The 14,295-nt window shown below is 34.3% G+C and overlaps 1 protein-coding gene across 1 annotated transcript in view; it reads right to left on the bottom strand.

Moving 5' to 3' along the window:
• MDGA2 (MAM domain containing glycosylphosphatidylinositol anchor 2) overlaps positions 1-14,295 on the bottom strand; it is a 1,032,651-nt gene that overhangs the window by 149,421 nt on the left and 868,935 nt on the right. The window contains exon 9 of the mRNA XM_066342601.1: positions 8,250-8,519. Within this exon, the coding sequence (XP_066198698.1) occupies positions 8,250-8,519 (270 nt within the window). The remainder of the gene's footprint in view (positions 1-8,249; positions 8,520-14,295) is intronic.

Genomic DNA, 14,295 nt, shown 5'->3' with positions numbered 1-14,295 from the left:
GGTGTTGCTCTGTTACAACCAGAGCTATTCTAGCAACTGGGGCGGAGGCCATGGGGCCATCCTTAGTGCATGGGGTGGCCTTGCTCCAGTGGAGCCTTGGCTGCGGGAGGGGAAGTGAGAGACGGAGAGGAGAGAGAGGGGGAGGGGTGGAGTAGTAGATGGGTGCTTCTCCTGTGTGCTCTGGCCAGGAATCGTACCCGGGAATCCTGCACACCAGGCCAATGACTCCTATGGGTCTACCATATCATGCGTTTTACTTAAAAAAAAAAAATTTACATTTCTTTTGAAGGCTGATGAACAGGAGACACCAAATCTTTTTCACCTGCAAACTACTACCTTCTTTATTAGATCCAGCTAATAACACTGTTTTGTCTTTTTCCAAATAGCTCCAGATATATGGAAAAGATTTATATAGGTGGATGGGGATCCTCAAACCCCTCAGCGAGATCTTCTGAGCATGGCTTTTAAGATACCTAGAGGCAGAAAAAGCCCAATAGCGATCAGGGGAACTACCAGCTTTTAGAATACACCCTTAAAGGCTCCAACACCCCAAAGGGGTCTCATAGGATGCCATCTGGGTCCTTCTTCAATAGTGAAAAGGAAGGTCATTGAGCTAAAGCCTGCCAGGCTTACATGCCTCTGTTGTGAGGAAACAGGGACACTGGAAGGTAGGTTTCCCCCTTGCTCCTCTAAGGGAGGGTTCAGTCTCTTCCAGCCCTGCTCCAGCCACCTATGACCTAACCTTGCCCAGAAAGCTGGGGTTGGCCACTGAAGGCTGAAGGTGCCCAGGGCCGTTGGCCCCATCTATGACATTGTGGACGAGCCTAGGGTATTTCTTCCAAGAAGCAGGTAAACTGATCTCATTTGCACAAGGGCCACTTAACTCTGTTTTGCCTGAATAGTCAGGTTTTTTATTCTTCCCTCAAAGATCTCTGTTGTGGGTGTTGATAGTCCTATTTTCTGCTGCATTGCTTAATATATAGTGTTTCCTTTATCCCTCCTACCTCAATGTCCCACTCATTTTTCAGGCTGGGACCTACTCCTAATTTAGAGCTCTCTTTCCCCCTTTTGACAACTTGTATTATGAATTTACCTTTGCCACCCAGCTTAGTGTATCCCAAGGTTCTCTTTACCATGCCACAGTTGCAGAGCTCCAGGGAAAAGCAACCTGGTCTCAACTCTCCAGGCAGAGGAGAACAGAAGCTCCATATCCACGCATGCTGCAAATGGCTTTTCCAGTCTACCTGAATCATTACCAGCTAGAAGCAGCGGTCATTGGGACTTGGACATGAGCTGCAAAATATAGAATGGTGACAACAATTCCAGTGCCATGCGGATTTTTCCTGTGTGGACTTTTCCTGGACTCCTGCTCCCTGTGACAGCTCCTAACAGACTGAACTGTGGTTGGGTTGCATTTTTCAGGGATTTGGCATAGTGATGGGGCCAATTTGGACCTGGTGAATAGGTTAAGGACACTACTCTTTTATGGATTCTTGCTGTATTGGCCAAGAGTTTGCTTAAAGGCATTTAATCACTGTAAAAAAAATAGAAGACTGGATAAAGAAGATGGGGCACATATACACCATGGTATACTATTCAGCCAGAAGAAACGATGACATCGGATCACTTACAGCAGAATGGTGGAACCTTGATAACATTATGTGGAGTGAAATAAGCGAATCAGAAAAAAACAAGAACTGCAGGAGTCCATACATTGGTGGGACATAAAAGCGAGACTAAGAGACATGGACAGGAATGTGGTGGTTACGGGGGGTGGAGAGAGGGAAGGGGGGAGAGGGGGAAGGGGAGGGGGAGGGGTACAAAGAAAACTGGATAGAGGGTGACGGAGGACAATCTCTCTTTGGGTGATGGGTATGCAACAGAACTAAATGACAAGATAACCTGGAAATGTTTTCTTTGAATATATGTACCCTGATTTATTGATGTCACCCCATTAAAATAAAAATTTATTTATAAAAAAAATTAATCTTATTTTATATTCCCAGAAGCAGTGTGTGATGGTTTCAGTTACTCTACATTCTTATCAACACATGGGATTGTCAGTCTTTTTAACTTTGGCCATTATAATATGTGTGTGGTATTATCTCTATTTGGTTTAAATTTCATTCCTCTGGTAACTCATGATGGCAAACAGTTTTTATGCAATTATTGATCAATTGTGTGCTCTTTTGTGCAATGTCAATTTAAGTCTTTTATTAATCTTTTTTATTAGACTGTTTGTCTTATTATTGAATTTTAAGAATTATATATATTGAATATGAGCTGTTGGTTATATACTTGCATTTCAAACATTTTCTTTCATTCTGTAGCTTGACTCTTCTTTTCTTAATGATGTCTTTTGAACAGCGAAAAGATTGTAATTATAATGACACTGATGTATTACTTTTTAATGAATGGTGCTTTTATTTTGTTTTATTTTGTTTATTTTCTAAGAAATCTTTGCATATTACAAATTTGCATAGATTTTCTTCTATGTTTTCTTTAAATGTTTAGAGTTTTAGCTTCTTATACTTACATCTACAATCAATTTTAAACTAAACTTGTAGGTAATGTGTGGGATTGTTTAAGAGTTTTTTTTTATATGAATGCCTAGTTGGTCTAGCAAAATTTATTTCGAAGACCATCATTTCCCCAATAGATTATGCTGTTAATTTTGAAGAACTCAGCTGACCAAATATGTATCATACATGTGACCACAGAAGTCTATTTCTGGACTCGTTATCTCACCTCACTGATCCATGTGTTTATCTTTATACAATAACTTTGAAATCAAGTACTATGAGTTCCCCTCACTCCTAATGGTTGTTGGACCTTAGTTTTCCAAACAAATATAGAGTTCCTCTTTCAGTTAAAAATGTCAGTTTTGCTAATATTGCATTGAATCTATGGATGAATTTGGAGAAAACAAGGATCAAAATAATACTTATTTTTCTAATTCATATACAAGGTACATTCATTTCCCCATTTATTCAGGTCTTGCTTAATTTCCCTCAGTAATTTTATTTTGTATTTTTCAGTGAATGGCTTGTTCAAACTTTATTAAATTTAATCACATTTTGATAAAATGGGAAATTTTTCAGTTTTTTTGTAGCTATTACACAGAAATATGATGGATTTTACATACTGATTTTGCATCTCATGCTATTGTTAATTATCTTATTAATTTAAGCCAATTTTATTACTGTTTGGAATTGCCTACAAAAACAATTGTACGATCTGTGAATAGTAGTAGTTTTACTTCTTCCTTTCTGATTTTTGTGCATTTCATATACATTTCTTGTGTCATTGCAGTGGTCAGAACCTGCAGTACTACATTTGTGACTGGGAAGAGGGGGTCGTTTTGTCTTGCTTTCAATCTGCTGGAAGAAAAATGTTTGAGATGCATATTAATATCTGGTGTGCATTTTATATGCACATGAAATAATGTATAGTTTACAACTTTGAGTATAATGATCTTTAAATATCAATTAGCGTATTCTGCTTGATAATCCTGTTCTTCTAAAACTGGTCATTTTCTGGGTACGTATTCTCTCAATGACTCATAGATGTTAAAACTTTTAGATATAATTATGGTAGTCTATTTCTCCTGGCACCATTTTATTTCTGAATTTTGAAGCTGTATTTTTAGAGACACATATTTAGAACTGTTAGGGTTTTTTTTACAAATTCCTCTTTTATTGATATTAAATGTCCCTCCTTAGCACTTACAATTTTTCTAGGTGTGCATTTGTCTGATAATATTACGGTCATGTCAGCTTTCTTATATCTGTGGTTTGCATGTTTTTGTATTCTTCTGTCCTTTTTCTTTGTCCTCTTTGTGTCTGCATTTAATGTATGTTTCTTATAGATGGCAGTGTGTATCCTGTAAATAGCTTGTTTTGGGGGGTTTATTTGTATTTTTTTTATCAAGTCCTATTTTTTCTGATAACTAACTGAACTGTTAAGTTCCTTTACATTTATGTAATTATTGATATAATTGGGTTAAAATCTACTATCTTGCTTTTTATTTTTTTGTCCTTTTCATTTTGTTGTTGTTTATCTGTTGCTGTTTTCCTGTGACATTTTGTGTAAATTCAAACATATTTTAGTTTTTTTGATACACCACTTAAAAAAAAACTGTTTAGAAGTTTCTGTAGGGCTAAACTATGCAACTTTAACTCAATAATTCAATTTAGAGTCAGTGTTAGAGTCCAGAGTGTATCGCTCATTATATCTCATTTTACACTTTATGATTCTCTGAGGTTTCTATCCACTTCTCATTTCCCCCAACAATATAGCTCAAATTAATCCCATTATTTGTGCTCTTGTTGTGACATGTTACTTCTAAATATGTTATAAGCCTTAACTTATAATGTTATTATTTTTGCTAAAAACCAAGGATTGGCTGACTTTTTTTTTAAAGGCTGGCTAGTAAATATTTTAGGCTTTTGAGCCACATGGTTGTTGTTACAACTACTCACTTTTCCTGTTGTAGCATGAAAGCAGCCATGACAAAAGAGAAACAAATGGGGAAAGCTATGTTCCAATTAGCCCTTACTTATAAAAACAGTTGGAGGGCACTCAAGCTGTAATTTGCTGACCATTGTTTGTATGGTTATTTTTTAAGGAAATTACAAGAAAAAGAGAAACATAGTCTTTAATCTTTACCCACTTATTTACTGGATTTGATCAGCTTTATTTCATTTATTTTCCCCAGATTCATTGTGGATAATCATTGTGAAAAAATTGCACATAGTTAATATATACAATTTGGTAAGTTTGGACATATGCATATTCGTGTTACTATCTCCGCAATCTAGGTATAAAACATATCCATTGCCTCGAAAGGTTTCCTTGTGTTTGTATATATGTGAGAGTGTGTGGTAAGAGCCCCAGAAATAAACCAGAAGTTTATTTACTGTAAGTTTATTTCTGGGTCAACTGACTTTCATCATGGGTGCTAAGAATATACAATGAAGAAAGAACAGTCTCTTCAATAAATGATTTTGAGAAAACAGGACATCCACATCTGAAAGAATAAAGTTGGAGCCTTGTCTTTCATCATACATGAAAATTAACTCAAGTGGATTAAAAATTTAAACATAAGATCTGAAACCATAAATTCCTATAAGAAAACATGAGAGCAAAGATTCTATATTTCTTCTTATAGATCCAGATTTCCACTAATAATCCTTCCCTTTAGTATGAAGAATACCCTTTGACATCTTTTGTGGTGCACTTTTGCTGACTACATCTTTAGAAAAAAAAATGTTTATATTTGACCCTATTTTTAATGTATAATTTCACTGGATATAAAATTAAAAACAAATAGTATTTTAAAGATGTTTAAAGATTTAAAGATGCGGTTCTATTATCTTCTGGCCAACATTGTTGCTAGAGAGGTGGTAATTATCAGACATATAATTACAACATCATTTTGATTCTGGTTGCTTTGAAATTTTTCTCTGTCTTTGGTTTTCCACAATTGGGTTATGGTGTGCCTAGGAGTTTTCTTTTTATTTTTTTGCTTCGTGTATCATGATATTCTTGGATCAGTGGGTTTAAATTCTTTTATCTCATTTTCATTCTTTTCTGATGGAAGTCCAATTGGATTCATTTAAGACCCTTTTATATTACTTCCCAGGTCTTTAGGTATCCCCACTGATAAAATTCTTAATGATTTACAAGTTCAAGTACAAATAACTAGGTACACATACTTTCTGGAATTGTTAAAATTCTTCCATAAAAAAACCATGATAAATAGTATTTGGGTTCCTAACATACATAGTTCACAAAGCTTTCTTAAACCACATGGAAGATCTATGCTTAACCTTACCCTAATAATACCACTGAATAAAATAAATGAAAATACACAGATTTTGTAATATTATAAGTAATATTCTCTAACATGGATAGTGTACTACTATTTGGCTGGTCACTGTTCACAAAATACCTCTGCTTACTCTCTTTCTTTCCTTTACAGAAAAGTATTTTCAAATCCCTTACTACTTCTCAGTGAACACAACCACATTCTCCTGTCCCCATACTTTCACATCACTCACACATCATATAAATAAGAGAAAACAGTTCTGAACTTTTGAGCTTTTCTGGGAGTTAAAATAAATGGATTTTTAGTTCAGTTCTGGACATTTTGATCTGTAGTGAGATTGAGTCCACTTTTGGGTGACATATAACAATTATAACGAGTGGAAGAGTGATCTTGAATTTGATAAAATAGTTGTAACAGTAAAATATGTAAAACTTTTTAGTTAATTTGGTTCTCAGAAAGTAAAAAAGTACTATGCAACGTTAACTGAATGATCTGTTTTTGTGGATAAAGAATATATATGTAAAAGTACATGTATCTTTGCACATATATTTATCTTCTGAATTTAAAAGGTTTTGAATTGTAGAAAATCAATAAACATTATTTTTAGTAGAAGTAAGAGTCTTTCAAAGTTTTTTTTAGTGTCTGTTTTTATGAATTCATTTTCTTTGTATATTTTCTCAAATTATACTGTATTTGGAATTCAATCATTCCCCTTTCCATTCTTCAAAACTATTTTAGATTTTAAGTAAAGATATTGAAACAATCAGATTGACTGAAGATTGAAAAGTAAAATTGTACACTGGAAACAAATTAATCCATGGGGCTTTCCTTTTGCTCTACAGGACAACCCATAACAGATATATTCCTTTCTGAAGCTACCAAATTCTACTTATTACACCCCATGAATCTGAAATAGAAAAATGGAGCTAGTTTTGTTTTTTGTTGTTTTTTTTTTGGTCCCAGTTTGTCTTCTAGTTAAAAAAAATAGGATTTAAATCATATAATAGAGAGCAAATGAAAATCTTGCAGAGTCAGCACAGTCTAAATTAAAGTTAGAAAACAATGTCACCAAAAAAAAAATTATAATGTGTATGAGCCCCCAAAGTTTGAAAAAGGAATGCAGTTAATTTCTGGGGGTAGTTTTGATTGGGCAGATTAAAGTAAGGAAGGAAGGTGATCCATCTGTATCAGTATGTAAAATGCAATTGTCTTTGAAGGATTCTTACTGCTTTGAGACAGTAATACATAAGCATGAAATGAAATTACATCACTTAAATTACCCTACAGAGCAATAGACTACCTTCTTTTTCCCTTTTAAATATCCTAGGGATAAAAATTAGCAGTTAGTTCACCATGTTAGTAATATTGTCCTAGGGACTTTGGGTTTTGTTTTAATAGTTCAGTCTAAGAATCAAAGTAGAGAAGCTTTAAGTTCAATTGAATGTTCATAAAAAGAATTGTGAAACTAAAAGGTAGTAAGATCCAACAGAGGGGACATATTTGGTTAATCAATTATATTTTATCTACCTAATATTCTATTTCAGGATGCAAAAATGTCTCAAAGTGATTAATAGTTAGAGATTTCTCTTATAGGATCTTATTAATAAAAATTTCTATTACCTATGAAAAAGTTTCAATAAAATCCAAAAGAGTTTAATCATAAGTTTTATAATTGCTTTTTAGGTTTTTATTCATTGTCCAGTTTATTCTTTTATTAGCATACACATTCCAACTATAAATAACTTTACCTAGAAAAAAAATAATAAAAAGTGTATATATGTTTTGGTATATGCTTCCACCTACCTAAGAAATAACACACTTATTTTAGTACATAGCTTATAAAAATAATTTAAATAAGTACCTGAGACTTAATACAGACTTAATATTTCTTTTAATATCTTAAAAGATAATAAAATAAAAAAGTACTGATATTTCTCTCTAATTCATTGTACATGATACAACTTTACTGCTTTTCCTTTGAATATTTGTGAACTTACAGAAAATCAAGGACAATATAGAGATTCACCACACATTAAGAGGTAATAAATAATTAAGAAATAAAAGCACTCTTTTGCCATTATGAAATCAAAGCAGGTGTTGGTTCACAAGGGATTTTAGACTTGTAGAATAAAATATGTATTAATTAATATCTTCAATTTGATCTAAATAAAACTAATTAATATTTGCTTTTTTATTACTGAAACAATCAAAATAACCAACTCTGCCAACTCGACTTGAATTCACATAAACTTCTAATTTAATTTTATAGACACATAAATTATCTTTACTAAAATAGACTTGCTTTGAAAATAAATGGAGCTCTAACTAGATGGTCAAGCTGCTGATAGTATGCTCCAAATATATATATATATATATATATATATATATATATATATATGCAACATATTTGGACTCCTACCTGTAATAAGAAAGCTGCATCTCCCAGCTCCAGCCTCATTTATGATGCTACAGTTATAAACCCCGTAGTTTTCATTGGAAAGGCTCTTCACTGGATACTCTGTGTACTCTTGTGAGTCAAACTGACCCGTCCGTAATAATTTGTTGCCCAAGCGCCACTCATAGGTCAGCACCCGTATGGGGTAGGCTCGCAGAACCCGGCAGCTCATAGTGACACTTCGCTCTTGTCCTTGCCGGATTTCCAAAAATGCTGGTTCAACAGCAGGAGGATCTGTAGGAAAGAGATGTTAAGACAGATAAGTTATGTAGGCTGCAACAAGCCAATTCTTAGTGTGAGAAGCTATTTTTAAGAACATATCCAGCAACTGCAATGGAATATAAGAGGTGGATGGAGACCATATTTAGGCCCAGGATTTTGAGCTGGGGATGGGAAACTGATTTACTGAGTGTGAGCATTGAAAGAGACTCATTGCTTTAAAAAAGCATTAGGAGGTGAAATTGACAGAGTTTAGTTTTTCTTTGTAGCTGCTTCCCAGAAAAGATTGTCATGACTGTGTTTGCCTTATACTGTCAACAACCAAATGATGTTCTGGGTATGAAATGCAGAGTCTCCAAACTTACATGCAACTTTGAAGCAGATAAAGACATTCGAGAATTCTAAGTATCTCCATGTGAGGCTCAGTCTTCAAGGCTTTTGGTAACTATTATTTAATAAAATAGGTACCACCATTATATAAATTTGTTTTCTAAATGATTTTGTCTGAATTCATTTGGCTGCCAGTCATAATATCATGTGTAAACCTTAAGCAAACTTTAGAAATTATACTACAGGTGAATGTGGTTTTCAACACACTGCAATGGACTCATGTGGCATAATTGTGATTTTTTTTCATATAATTAAAACTTGCTACACTTAGTATCTATAATTTTTTTTTTGATGTGAAGACTTCTGAAAGGTGTTACATTTTTCTCACATCATTTAGAGTAGTCAAAATGTAGTTCTTTTATTAATGACTCCAAGTGGTTGTAATTAATGACAATTATTTCCTCAGTGCTAAAGATGGGCTTTATTTACTCAAAGGAATTGTATGCAACTACTCAGGATTGTGCTACCCAACACAATCACATCCTCGATTAGATATTTGTGGCAACCTCTTGAGTTGTGCAATGTAAAAACTGCACAACTCTTCTTGGTATTCCTTATATCAAGATGCTAAAACAATAAAATAAAGTAAAACAAGTAAAATTTTAAAAGATTCTAAGAGGTTTTAGGACCACTTCACCAATGTGCCTCATCTGATATGCTTTTTGTGTTATTCCATGTACTTTTTATACTATTGCTCTTCTCACTGCCAATTTGTTTAACCGACACTTCTTGCTTCTTTCAAAAACTACCTTTACCCTTCTAATCTAGTTTTATTCACGAATTTAATGTTTTAACTCTTCCTATATAACTGATAAGAATTAAAAGAGCAAATGATTAGAAAAAAGGTTCTCCTGCATGCAAATTTATGATATAATTCAAAAGGCAGACATATAAACAGCTAATTTACAAAAAAAATGAAGTACAATACACCATTCGAAGGTAGAAAGTAAGGAGGTGAATAACACTTAGGAGGACTGGCCTGGCAAGGAGATACAGAAATGACCAGTTTGCTAAGCAGTAAGAGAGGACATTCCAGGTAGGGATTAGTACCTGCAAAAGTAAGGAGGATGTAAGGATATAGAGAGGGGCTGTATTTAGAGGATTATAAATCAATTAGCACAGCCAGGGCACAAAGGTGCCTGTGGGCTTGGGAGGAAATAAAGATGGAGAGAAAAGCAGAGACTCTATTCAGGAATACTTGAATGTCATGTTAGAAAATTCAGATCTTTATCCTATTGGTACGGAGGGTCTTCAAACATTTTTAAATTTTATATATTAAACCAATCTTTTAGAAAGAATACTGTGGCAGATAAGAGAAACATGAATCCCAAAGGGGGAGGGCTTAGTTACAGATAAAACAGCAACTACATTGGTGCAGTTCTGAACTAAAGGAGGTACCAGTGGGACCACAAATGATGCCACGTTCTGTGCGCACTTCAAAGAATGAATAGGCTGCAGTTTGGGGTCACCATGTGGATCTACTGGGTCAAGACTGACAGCTGATTTGTTCAAATCATACACAGTTGTTATGTTTGTTTATTTACTTATCTATTTGTTTATTTGTTTGTTTATTTACTTATTTTACTTGGATTAATTTAGAAGGGTAGTAGATTTTTTAAAATTCTTTCTTGTAGGTATGCCTCCACTTTGCATTATATATATTGAGTCTATGCTATTAATTACATACAAATTTAAAATTACTTTATAATACTGATAAATTGAGGCTTTTACCATCATAAAATAATCTTTATTTCTGTTCATGTTTTATTATATAAAACTTTATTTTGTCTCATAGTAATATACTTTCCCTGGCATTCATTCAGTTATTGAATATTATGTGTTTTCAGTTTCTTTATATTTTACAAGCTTCTCTTTTCAATAATAGCATGTGGTTATATTGTTTTTTCAAGAAAGTCTAATAATCTTTGTATTTTACTCAGAACACAGCCTGTTATTTATTTACATTTATTATAACTATTGGTATATTTGGGTACAAATATCTCTTCCAATTTTGTAGTTTCTATTTGTTTTGTGTTTTCTTTTTCTTCATCTTTTTCTAGATTGATGGATTACTTATTTATTCCAATTTTTTTCTGCTACAAGTTAAGAATTTAACTACTATTTTTCTATTATTTTATTGATTATCCAAAAGAATGCAATATGCATCCTAAGTTATCTAAAAACATCAATCAATACCTCTACCATCCTCCTAAACCAGTGGTCCCCAACCCCGGGCTATGGACCGGTACTGGTCCATGGGCTATTTGGTACTAGTCCACAGAGAAAGAATAAATAACTTACATTATTTCCATTTTATTTATATTTAAGTCTGAACGATGTTTTATTTTTAAAAAATGATCAGATTCCCTCTGTTACATCCATCTAAGACTCCCTCTTGATGCTTGTCTCGGTCACGTGATACATTTATTCGTCCCACCCTAAAGACCAGTCCGTGAACATATTTTCTGACATTAAACCGGTCTGTGGCCCAAAAAAGGTTGGAGACCACTGTCCTAAACAAAACAAAAATTGTTTAGATATTAAAATTTGATATCTGCAATTTTATTTAGAATTATCCAGACATATGTTAGCTTATTCATCCTTAAATTCTTCTTTCTTTATAGACCTCAAAATATACGATCACTTTCCTTTGGCTTATAGTACATCATTTAGAATTATCTTCAGTGAATTTCAAATAATGACTTTCTAAAAATATTTTAAGCTCATCTTAAAGAATATTTTGCTTGCCCTGACCAGGCGGTGGAGCAGTGGATAGACCATCGCACTGGGATGCAGAGGACCCAGGTTTGAGACCCTGAGGTCACCAGCTTGAGCGTGGGCTCGTCTGGTTTGAGCAAGGCTCACCAGCTTGAGCCCAAGGTCACTGGCTCGAGCAAGGGGTCACTCGGTCTGCTGTAGCCCTCTGGTCAATGCACATATGAGAAATCAATCCATGAACAACTAAGGAGCCGCAACGAAAAATTGATGTTTCTCATCTCTCTCCCTTCCTGTCTGTCTGTCCCTCTCTCTGACTCTCTCTGTCTCTGCCACACACACACACAAAAAGTGTGTATATATATATATATATATATATATATATATATATACATATATATATATATTTTTTTTGCTTGTACATAGGAATATAGGTTAGTACGATCTCAGATTATTGACACTACTTAGAGAAGTAAACACTTATAATTGCTGTAGATAAGTAAGCTCAAAATCTCACACTTTATAATGCATGTCCTTTTTGTTTCTTCCCACAAGCTACTTTTAAAATCTCTTTGTCTTTGATATTCTATAACTTCAATACTGTGTTTTCAGGTATGGGGTTTTATTATACCTATAGTTCGAGATTTTTTGGGTTTCCTAAATCTGTTGATTTAAGTCTGGTGTCTTTCATCTAGGTGATTTTTTAAAAACTCTCATCATTAGCTCTTCAAGTAATGTATGTGTCTTTCTTTTCTTTATCCTCACTAGAGAATCCTTTTCATTCTGTCTTCCTTGGCTTAATCTCTCCTTCAAATTTTCCATTTCTTCGTTTTTCTGCATTGTACTATAAATAATTTTTTCTGAGCTAATTCAGTCCATTAATTTTTTCTTCAATCCATTTAATAGACTAAATTCATTCATTGTGTTTTTAATTACAATGATGTAATTTTCATTTATGAATGTTTTGTGTAGCTCTTTTGTATACCCATTAAACCACTTTTTAAATACTTTCCCATTACCTGCAAATGTAGAAATGCCTGTCCTTTATTTCTTTAAACAAAGCAATTATTCTATACTGGCTGGTATTTCCAATTATGGTTTTAAGGATGTTTTTCTCTCAGGGTACTGTGTTTCTGTGTATTCTCTGTTAATTTTACTTCTGTGATATTCATTGTTCTTTAAAAAATACTTATGGAATTACTTTGATGCCTAAATAATTGTTTCTTCATCTAGAAAGATTTGTGTCCATAGGCACTTATTGGCATCAATGTCTATGATCTCATTAATCTAAGTTCGTAGCTTGAAGTTTTATTTTACTCCTCTAGGTGACATGAATTTACGCTAAAAATTCAATAAAAATCCAACTTGTGATTATAACTTGAAGTATGACTTCACACAACACCCCTAGCCTGCTAACTTCAAAGGCAGATTTGTCTGCACTCACTTGGGAGTGGGACTGTGTAGACTTGGTTTATTTTCGTTTCTTTTTTTTTTTTTTTTGTACTTTTCTGAAGCTGGAAACGGGGAGAGACAGTCAGACAGACTCCCGCATGCGCCCGACTGGGATCCACCCGGCACACCCACCAGGGGGCGATGCTCTGCCCCTCCAGGGCGTCACTCTGTTGCGACCAGAGCCACTCTAGCGCCTGGGGCAGAGGCCAAGAAGCCATCCCCAGCGCCCGGGCCATCTTTGCTCCAATGGAGCCTCGGCTGTGGGAGGGGAAGAGAGAGACAGAGAGGAAGGAGAGGGGGAGGGGTGGAGAAGCAGATGGGCGCTTCTCCTGTGTGCCCTGGCCGGGAATCGAACCCGGGACTTCTGCACGCCAGGCCGATGCTCTACCACTGAGCCAACCAGCCAGGGCTAGACTAGGTTTATTTTCACTTTACTCTTACCCTGTGGATATAACCTTTTGAGTTCCAATTTCTTGGGGGAAAGGTTTGGGGTTCTGCATCCCTTGCCAGGAGATGCTCTCAAAACTAAAGCTCAAATCTACCTATGTCAGTAAATGTCTTGTGGCTAAAAGTAGCATTATGGTACTGCTTTTGTATAAATTTATACTGGTATTTTTAAAATAAACACTAATGTTTTTAATAATATTTTAGAGTATTTCCTAGAAATTTCAGTTCTTTGTATTGGAAGGGTTTTACAGAACATTTGGTCTATTATATGCTGAGAATTGCATGGTTCTGTTAACCAAGTGGAAATATGGATCTAAAATTTCAGAATGGGGGGCTTACTGCAAGCTACAGTTTTATTGAAATAGCTCAGACTAAGTATTAACAAAGAAAAATAAAATTAAAATTTTAATTCTTTGCATATAATGAATTATGGGGTTAGAGGAAAATCTAAGCTCTAAAGCTCAATAAATGTATACAAGAAGAAAGATATCTGAATTCAGAAATCTGTGACACAAATATTAAAGTAGTTGCATGCTTCAAAGAACATAAAGTAATTAAATGTGCCAAATGTCAGCAAGACACAAATTAAAACTGAAAATATTTGCTGTTTCTGACAAGCTTAGTATCATTAATGAATTATAGTGAAAGCATTTTTTGTGGAGTATATATAACCTGGGTTATATGTTTGGCAGTTAAAGAGATGGTTAAATAGTAGAGATCAGGAATGACATCTATTTGTTCAAGAAAATGGTCTATCATTAGAAAAGATAATTCTTTTTATTGATTC

The sequence above is a fragment of the Saccopteryx leptura genome, chromosome 6 (genome assembly GCF_036850995.1).
Source record: "Saccopteryx leptura isolate mSacLep1 chromosome 6, mSacLep1_pri_phased_curated, whole genome shotgun sequence".
NCBI classification, from domain to species: Eukaryota; Metazoa; Chordata; class Mammalia; order Chiroptera; family Emballonuridae; genus Saccopteryx; species Saccopteryx leptura.
This window is presented reverse-complemented; position numbering and strand designations above follow the sequence as displayed.